The sequence below is a fragment of the Mustela erminea genome, chromosome 2, assembly GCF_009829155.1.
Source record: "Mustela erminea isolate mMusErm1 chromosome 2, mMusErm1.Pri, whole genome shotgun sequence".
Classification (NCBI taxonomy): Eukaryota; Metazoa; Chordata; class Mammalia; order Carnivora; family Mustelidae; genus Mustela; species Mustela erminea.
Window position 1 is genome coordinate 41,688,712 of NC_045615.1, and position 9,605 is coordinate 41,698,316.

General features: G+C 35.4%; 1 protein-coding gene across 1 annotated transcript; it reads right to left on the reverse strand.

Annotated features, from left to right (window-relative positions):
* Nucleotides 1–995: 995 nt before the first annotated feature.
* On the reverse strand, nt 996–9,318 carry FGB (fibrinogen beta chain). The gene is made up of 9 exons (XM_032332736.1): nt 9,172–9,318; nt 8,930–8,950; nt 6,032–6,223; nt 5,375–5,558; nt 4,208–4,435; nt 3,555–3,668; nt 3,066–3,191; nt 2,345–2,630; nt 996–1,737 (listed from the first exon to the last, which is right to left on the reverse strand). The coding sequence occupies exons 1-9, from the start codon at nt 9,274–9,276 to the stop codon at nt 1,506–1,508; spliced, it is 1,488 nt and encodes a 495-aa protein (XP_032188627.1). The 5' UTR covers nt 9,277–9,318; the 3' UTR covers nt 996–1,505.
* Between the last annotated feature and the right edge of the window lie 287 nt (nt 9,319–9,605).

Here is a 9,605-nt window from a genome sequence, read left to right on the forward strand (position 1 = left end):
GAAAAACACATTTACTGACAGGTTGATAATTCTGGAATCAAAGATGAGTAAGAGCTCATCATTAGTAAAGGAGAAAGGTATGTAAAACAGAGAAATTGCCTTTAAACTGAGGCTTAAAAATGAACAGTAATTTGTCAAATAGTGTTGGGGGAAAGATGCTATTAACAATGGAAGTATCATATAAAAGGGCCTAACCTTCTCCAGAATGGTGGAAAATTTACTGTGACAAGAATGTAGATATATAGTGAAGGGGGTAGGAGACATTGTTGGGACCAACTAGCAAATCATTTCACTCCCAGTTAAGGAAGTTGGAGTTTAGGATTTAGGTAACAAGAGTTACCATTAAACAGGAAGCTAACTAACTTGGTCAGAATGTCCAATTTTTAGGACCATACATGTGATGGCAGATTATCAGAGTATAGGTAAGGGTGAGACAGAAATTATGGCAGGAAACCAGGTAAAAATTGAAGTTGGATTTAATGAGGAATTAAGAGAGTGACAGCATTTCTATGATAGAAATTAATAACCTCTGCACAGATGCAAGGGTAAGAGAATGAGTTTTGAGACAATAAGTTTCTATGAAAATCAGTGGCAATGATGCTACATTAGGGAGGGAGAGTCTGGGGGTATAGGGTTGCCCAGGGCAGTAGGAGTGAAATGATGGGAGAACAGAAGAGAAAGGAAATATTGAATTGATATACACATTACTTGGGGCAAAGTAGGAAGAACAGAAAACCCACTTTTACTTTAGTAAAAGTACTAAAATTACTTTAGTTTTGGTGTTATCATGGAAAAGACAAAAATCCAATTGAAGTCAATAGGCTTAAATTCCAGGGGCAATAGGCAACTGCTGTTTTCTACCCCACTCTTCCTCTCAAAAAACAAATGATGAAGACTGGACCCTCATTGTCCTACTGAGATTTCTGATCCCAAAGTCTAGCTAAATGGCAGAGTAGTGGTTTTCCCATGTTGCAGAGTGAGATTTTGAATCTTCATATGTCCAGTGCTACTTTATTAGTTACTTAAAAGTTGTGATCATTCCTCTTTTCTCACAAGTTCAAAGCTTAACTCGTTGGTCACATGGATTACAAAATAAGAATACGTTAATTTATTGAAATAGAGACTGGTTTAATTAATAAACCCTTTCGAAAGATTTGTGTGTGTGTGAGAGATCTTACATAAATAAACAACCTTTAAAGCGGACTTTTGAACAAGGACAGAAAATTCCTCTTCCTAATTTGAAACTTTCTAAAATCAACTGAAACTGAAATGATGAACCAGTCTACTATTGTTTCAGTTAGTTCTCAATGAGATAATACAAATGAATAATACAAAAGAAACTCATGTGCCATTTTTAATATCGTTTAGCCTAAACTTTTCCCAAAAAGTCACACTCACAACCTTTTGATAGTTTTAGAGGAATATAATGTGTGAAAGGATATTCCAATGACATAATATACAAAAATGTGTTATATATAGAAGAATAAAAATTTATGTTTTGGGGGTTATTGCCGTGGGAAGAAGGGTCTGATCTTCATAGACATCTTCTTCATTGAATACCAGGACCCCTTCCAATTCATCCATACCACTCCATCATCTGTGCCATGTTTCGCCATGTCCCAGCTGTAATGTCCACCCCAGTAGTATCTGCCATTTGGATTGGCTGCATGACATCTATTATACCACCATCCACCACCATCTTCTTTAGAACACTGTTTTCTGGGATCTGCAGTTATCCTGAAAGGAAATGTTTGGGGTTGTTAGAACTGCAGTACTGTTGAGTTTATTCTTTTGCAAAATACCCACAGGAGAGTGCTGGGCACAGTATTCTTTCACTCTGGTTTTCTAAGTAAAATCAAATTAAAACACAAAAGGCCTTCTCTGCCCTATAGCAAGAAAGAGAGAACTGGGCCTGGTGACGAGTTCATCTGCATTTGTTTCTTTAAACCGTCATGTTACATTTTAGCTCCCTTAGTATTAGAGAACCCTGGAAAATAAAATTAAGGTCCCAATATACACATAATGATATAGAGCTAGAGAAACTTATCTAAATGCTCACTACTCAGAAGGTAACCGTGCTCTAGTTCCAGGTCCATCTTTTATTGTTGTTATGACTTTGAGTAAGTTACTTTGTCTATTTAAACTTCATCTGTCAAGTGAGGATAATAATGACAACCTTATAGAAGAAATGGTTTAGAATAACACATGAGAAGCTTAGTATGGTGGCTAAGGCCCAGGAAGCACCTAAGAAATGATAGTTATCAATAACATAAGCCACCATTAAGGATCCCAATCACAACATTAGTGGTGGCTTTTAAAGCAGGGGAAAAGACATCTTACATACCAGCCATCATTATCCCTGTCGTACGTGCTGAAGTACATGCTGTTGTGAATGGTCATAGTTTGATTCTCTCCAACCAGTTGAGAAGCTCCTTCTATGAGTGCATTGCCAGCTGTTCCCTTATATTTGCTCACGGAGAGTTGGTATTTGTTGGCCTCATTCTGTACAGTGAATCCTCCATAAAGGGCCTTCACCTTGTCGCCTTTCCAGTCTTCCATTTCGATCAAAAGTTCTGTGGGTCCCATGTTGGTAAGCTGGCTAATTTTATCATTTCCAAGCCAATACTCCCCTAAAGGAAAAATAAAATAAAACCTCATCAAAAGTAGCACCTTTGGAAATAAAAAACAGTCTTCCTTCCCTTATCTTTCATTTTTACAATCTTTTTATTTTTATTTTTTTTAATTTTTTTTAAAGATTTTATTTATTTATTTGACAGAGAGAAATCACAAGTAGACGGAGAGGCAGGCAGAGAGAGAGAGAGGGAAGCAGGCTCCCCGCTGAGTGGAGAGCCCGATGCAGGACTCTATCCCAGGACCCTGAGATCATGACCTGAGCCGAAGGCAGCAGCTTAACCCACTGAGCCACCTAGGCGCCCCTCATTTTTACAATCTTTTTATAAACTCTTCTTAGCCTCCTAAAAACACACTCCCAGCACTATGGTTTTTAAAGGGAAATAAAAAAAAATTTTCAACATGATGATTTATTTTGTACTCCCAGTTTTTACCTGGTAGACCACAGTATTTTTTCCCATCAGCATTGGTTGCAATATTTCCAAATCCTTGTTTATACGGATCCCATTTCCTGCCAAAGTCAACACTACCATCTTGACGGTTCTGAATTACTGTCCATCCTTTGGTTGAAAGGAAAAAAAAAAAAGGCACATATAAACAACAAATAATCTCACTTTGGAAAGAATGTATGAATTTCTCACCTATTTAATTTATTTTATGCTCTAAATAATTTATTTGGTGCTTCAAAATGGATACAATAAGGAAATAAATATGAAAGGAAAACTTAAAATCTTTAGAGACCTCAAGTGCTTTATCTTACCCCAAACTGTGAATCACAGATATTTTATAACTTTTAAAATATCAGGTTAAGTTCCAAGTCAAATGGCTCATTGTTGGTATGTTAAAGCTGGGTCTTATTTCTTGGCATTCTATGGTATCAAAATAATTACAGCATAATAGGTGAACAACTATCAAATACTTACCTCCACTCTCTGTGGTCATATCACAGTATACTCTGTATGGTGTGATAGAACTGAGAGGCTGAATGAGATACATTTCAGATGTTTCACCTCCCTTCCTGATAATTTCCTCACATTCTGCAAACATAAGATAACATATATTCAGGGAACTACAACATAACTCCTTGGTCTTTAGTCATCAATTTTATAACACAGGTTACTGAGGAATGTTTTATTCTAGACATTTGAGAATAAATTATAGAAACTGAATCATCTTTTTACTGAAAATCAGACTCAGTTTTGAGTTCTATTTCCCGAGGGGATGAAACAAGCCCTTCTTCACCTTTTATGTCCTAAGATATATATAACCTGCCAGAACACAAGGGATGGAGAAACTCCTATTCCCCCCTCCCCCGCCGTGCTTCTGCCACCTATCCAAGAAAATAAGTGCATTAGCTAGGTGGAGCTATCACCATCATTACATTATATCCTATTCATCAAAAACTGGCAAATACATTAGGCTAAGTCAGAACACAGCAAGCTAGGGATATCTTCATGATGTGCTCTTTTGTCATTAGGGTTGGTTGGGGAAGAGCCACTAAGCTTTTTGAAGTTCTCTTATTTTTAGAGACTATTTATTCTGGAACCCTCTAGAAATATGTTTATTAACTACTTACCTTTGCCAGACACCACAGGAATATTGCAACTGACTGTGCATGGGGTGCGGCAGTATTCCATCTGAGCGGAGACATCTGATTCTAATTTTTGTATTTTGCTTCTCAAGTTTTCCAGGATTGAACGGAGCACACGAAGGTTAGTTGGGACATTACTATTCACAGTTTCATCTATATATAATTGGTGCTTTTCCAGCTCTGAGGAGTACTCATTTATTGCATTTTCATTATCTGGAAAATTAAATTATGAAGGAATGGTAAGCATTTTCTCCAATTAAAAAACTACAGGTATTCAACCATACAGTTGTGACTTTGATTTTCTGAGAATAAGTTAATAGACACAGAGCTACTGTCAGGCAATCATGATATGTAATTGTACGAGAGAAAATCATTTCACCCTTGACATCTACAAGTTAACATAAAGTCTAGCTACTATACTAGTAATTTACCTTAGGTGTAAGCCAAAATTATGCCTAATAATAAAAACAAAATGTTCTTTATTTCTCTGGTGAGGAAAAGAGGAGAAAGCAGTGTTTAGGCCTTCCATCTCAGAAGTTCAACATTGTATGGGTTGGATACACTTGATTTACTTACTCATCTCATAAGAGTACAGTAGAGCCTTGAAATTTGCAAGAAGAGTGTCATGATACCTTTAAAAATGTCCAAATTAGGATAAGCTACTCACTGAGATGTCTATGCCACGCTTACTCACTAGCTGATTCCTAACCACCCAGCCAATAACACTCAACATTCAGATTTCAAGATTCAGAGATTTGGTAGTGGTATTTGCAACACAATTGAGTACATCATAGATTATCCTCTTATATTCAAAACCAGAAGTATTAAATCTATAAATGCTAAATTTGACTCTAAATATTGTCTTCTGATTCACAAATTTCTTATAGAATGAAAACAAGGGCTCATGGTAAATATTTCATCGAAAATGATTCTAGCTGAGAAGAAGTGCTGAATAGTGTTTATATGGCAAACTGCAGGTAAAGGTGGCTAAGTGAGAGCCTTAGGGTGGGTAATCAGGCTCATACTGAAAGCAGTAGGATGCTATTAAGGTTAATCTAAAAATGCTGATCCTCTCAGAATCATGCATTCCCATGGCAGTTCAAGACGTTCTAATTTTATAGTAGTAGCAAACATAAAACACAGGATATCTACCTCGTATTTGTTTCTGCCTGTTTTTCCACATCTCTTTTAGCAGAGTTATATACTGAAAGGTGCTAGAAGAGGACTGGGACACAGACTCCACATTGTTATTTAACTCTTCTATACTTTTTCTGATTGGCCTTTCCTGTTTTACCAAAGTATCTTGCAACTGACATCCTGTAGGACACAACACTCCCTGCAAACAAAGAAGAGAGCAGGCATTAGATAAAGGATTCAGATTATGGGTATTTGTGAAAATAGTACAACAGTGAAAACTCAATATTATCATTAGCCAATGTAAAAACTTATAATTTGATTTTCTGTATGTAAGTCCAGAAATTCTAGAGTCCTCAACATATTCCTATGGAGATTAAAATTAGTCCTTACCATAGACTAAATATAACTGGACTATGAAAACTTTACCACCTGAACAATCGAGGAGGGCAAAATACAAAATTAGGAACAATTTTTACAATCTTAGGCTCAGACTAAAGGAGACTAGGAAGGAACTCTTAACCCAAGCCCCAACAAGTTTTGTAGTTATTTCCAAAAAAAAAGAAGCAAAATAATGATGATGATGTGATTCAAGGAAACATTAGGAGGCCATGAGGAAGATAGGCATTCTCTGCATGGGAGACCCATCATCACGAGAAACATCAGTGTACCCACCAGGTCTGGGTCAGCATGAAGACAGCCCCCAGCATCAGGGGCCTTTCTTTCTACTTTCTTTTGGCCTGCTGCTTTTTTGATTGGACGAGGCTGATAGCCACCTCCACTGATGGGAGGTGGAGCAGGTCTCAGGCTGGGAGCCTCTTCCCTCTTCTTGTCACGTGGCCGGTGACCACGTGCATCCACAGTGGCCTTCAGGGAACCAGGCAGAAATAAAACGTAAAGTGTTATCAGAGATTTGACATGTAAATATTCCAATACACTCAATTTACAATTTAGGTTATCACACGATTAATGGTTTCCTTAAGCTCCATCAAATGGCTAGTCATTGTTGGTATATCAATAGGCTGCTTAGGTCTCTTCGGTAACAACAGACAGAAAAACTGCATGAAAAGCTATAGTCCCGGAGGGAGTTGTTTTGTTTTGTTGTCTTTGTTTTGTTTTGTTTTTACAAAAAGCTTTAAAATAAAGCTGCACCAGATTGTGAATAGTAAGGACCTTAGATTCCTGATACCTATACAATGGAATACATCAAATAGTAAGGCATCTACACTGTCAGGATGAATAAATATTCTCAAGCCACCCAGATTACTAAATTCCTATAACCACTGTTCCTTATTTTCCCACTTTCAGTTTTTATGAATTGATTATTTTGCCTAACTCCTATATAACAATATTTGAGAGGCAATACAGATTTATTCAAAGTGAAATTTACTTGGGATTTATTTGTAATAAGACAATCTTTGACTCTAGCATGTTTGAAGAGGAATAAGGTACTCTGGAGCCAAGCTGCTTGGATTCAAATCTTGACCCTACCACTTACTAGTTACAAGATCATGTACAAGTTCTGATATCTGTGCTCCAGTTTCCTTATCTGTAAAATAGGGATAATAACTGTATCTGTTGTATAAAATGATTGTAAGGGCTAAACGACTTTGCATGTGATGCCCCCTGAAGAGCAGCTGGTATACAGTAAATACTCACTATTTCTATTACAATAAAACATAATAGATACTACAGTTCAAAAGGCTTCTCTGCTACTAATTCCAATATTATTCTTTTTTAAAATATTTTTTTTATTTATTTGACAGACAGAGATCACAAATAGGCAGAGAGGCAGGCAGAGAGAGAAAGGGAAGCAGGCTCCCTGCTGAGCAGAGAGCCCGATGCGAGGTTCAATGTGGGGCTCAATCCCAGGACCCTGAGATCAAGACCTGAGCAGAAGACAGAGGCTTGACCCACTGAACCATCCAGGCGCCCCTGCAATCTTATTCTTATTTTATACCCACAAAATTATTTTTTAAACCATTCTCCTGAAATTTCCTACATGATTTCCTTATCAAACAGCATAATTTTCTCCTATCTAAAATAATTCTCAAAGTACGTGGTTAAAATTATTTGTTAAATTTAAAAGTACTACATTAAAAGATACTGAAGTAGAAAATATGTGGTGCAATACAAAAATGTTGGCTGGGATTAACTGCATTGTCATTTGGCCGTGGTCAGCAGTCACACTTTTTAAAAATTATACTAGTTACAAATTAACAAATAACTAGATGTGAGGCAGAGGCTAAACTCTCCAGCCATTCTGAGAGCCCAGAAGTCATACAATGACTTTGTTTTGAATTTTAATGTCATGTATTCATTATGTTATAATAATATTTAACATTCAGTGAGAATGTACATACAAGTCTTTCAATCCAGGCAATTTGGCTCCTGATCTCCCCATTTAACCACTATAGTATTGGGGTATGTGTGAGGATTTGGGGTATGTGTGAGGATTTGGGGGGGAAATATATATATATATATATAATATATATATATATATATATATATATATATATATATATATATATATTTTATGTGGTCCTGGTCTATTCTACCAGAAATTTTATGAAATGTGGCTTGCCTTTTATTGAAAATCAAATTATAATAGAAGAAAATATTTTCTTTCTATTTCATTAGAGTGCCTTTAGAGAGGTGGCATTGATGGTCTAGCTTTACCAGAGAAAGGGAAATTTAAAATATTTAACGAAATTCTATGGATATTTAGGTTCGTGAAGATCATTTAGGGAAATTAAAAAAAAAAAACCAAAAACTAGAAAATCTATTTGGGAGCTAAACTAGTAAACTATCTCTGTAAGGATTAGCTGGTAAGTAGAAATGTAAAAGTGCTTAGCCAAGTGTTTACAAAAGTTTACTCTTACACATTCTTTACATTCTTCTTACCTAATGCAATTAGCCAGACAATTATCTTTTTACCTGTATGGTTTGATAATTAAAACAACTTAGGTTCCCTTCAAATTCAACAAATGATCTGAACAAATCACTTCCTTTAAGTATTATTATATACTCTAATTTCTATGTGACAGACTATGTTACAGACAAGAAATCTGATCATGATTCATTTGAGAATAAAATTAAAATCCTCTAAGTATTTATCTCCCTAAATGCAATTCTGTATTTTTGTTATCTTCAAGCCAAGACAAATAAATCAGCAAAGATAGTAGTTGAGGTAAAACTGTTCCACAAATGAATAAATTATACTGAGCTATGTGTTTCATAACTATTAATAATAACAATAAATACTAATTATGATTTAGATTTTCTCACTTGAAGAAACCCAATTATTTCATTTTCTATCACTGTACTTGGTCTATTCTGCTTTTAGATTGGTTTAGAATTTTCATTCATAAGTCACCAGTAATTTCAGGAGCTATACATTACTCTTCTTCACCAAAGAGTAATCCATCACAGTTTTTCTCTTAAAATACTGCTTTTTCATTATTTTATAGTCTGCAAAATTCTCAGATTTGTCCTCATAATTGTAATAACATATTGCTAGAATTAAATAAAAATCGCCGTACTTAGGATAACAAGTGAGAAAAACAATCTTACCACAGCTCTGTCTCCTTCATCCTGGGAAAACAAAGGTAAGAAATAAGAAAATAAGAAATTATTATTTTGTTTCTATGCAAGAAATACTATGTAACATCTTTAAATAAAATGGGTCCCTGAGATTAACAATTCAATTTCATAACTAAAATCAAGGTTAACATCATTAAAATATTCATATGATTACATTGTTATATTTTATATTAATAATATTAGTAATAATATAATAAGTTTAAAATAATCACCAAATCGTCATAAAGTTGATCTTGCGACTTAACAATAACAACACACAACAGTAGCAATAACAGATTCTTCATGATTTTAAATTTTTGGAGGTTCCAAGAGACCATCCTTTGCTTATGGACTTCACTGAGATATCTTCAATCCTATATATAGCTGAGTCCTTTGTTACGTATCACTTTAGAAACAGTACCTTCCTTAGTTAATATTTAATCTTTTGGCTCACTTGTTGGCTGAACCATTTCAACATATTCCCAGCAAGACTTATTTACTTGTCATACAACTATTCTGTGTTGGCTGAATTTAGAAACACCACAGTTCTTAATTGGACAATATGAGGGAAAACTAGGACATTCCTCAAGGAAATGTGTATCACTTTTCCAGTAAATTAGTGTAGATGCTGCTCAGGCTCACAGGGAATGTGTGAAGAAATAAACAT

Bases quoted from the DNA above. Each gene is read 5' to 3' on its own strand.
- FGB (XM_032332736.1), bottom strand. From the start codon at position 9,276: ATGGTCTCTTGGAACCTCCAAAAATTTAAAATCATGAAGAATCTGTTA. The intron at 5,559-6,031 runs GTGGGTACACTG...CTTTGTTTGCAG, and splicing joins TTCATGCTGACCCAGACCTG to GGAGTGTTGTGTCCTACAGG. The intron at 4,436-5,374 runs GTAGATATCCTG...TTAATTTTCCAG, and splicing joins CAGGCAGAAACAAATACGAG to ATAATGAAAATGCAATAAAT.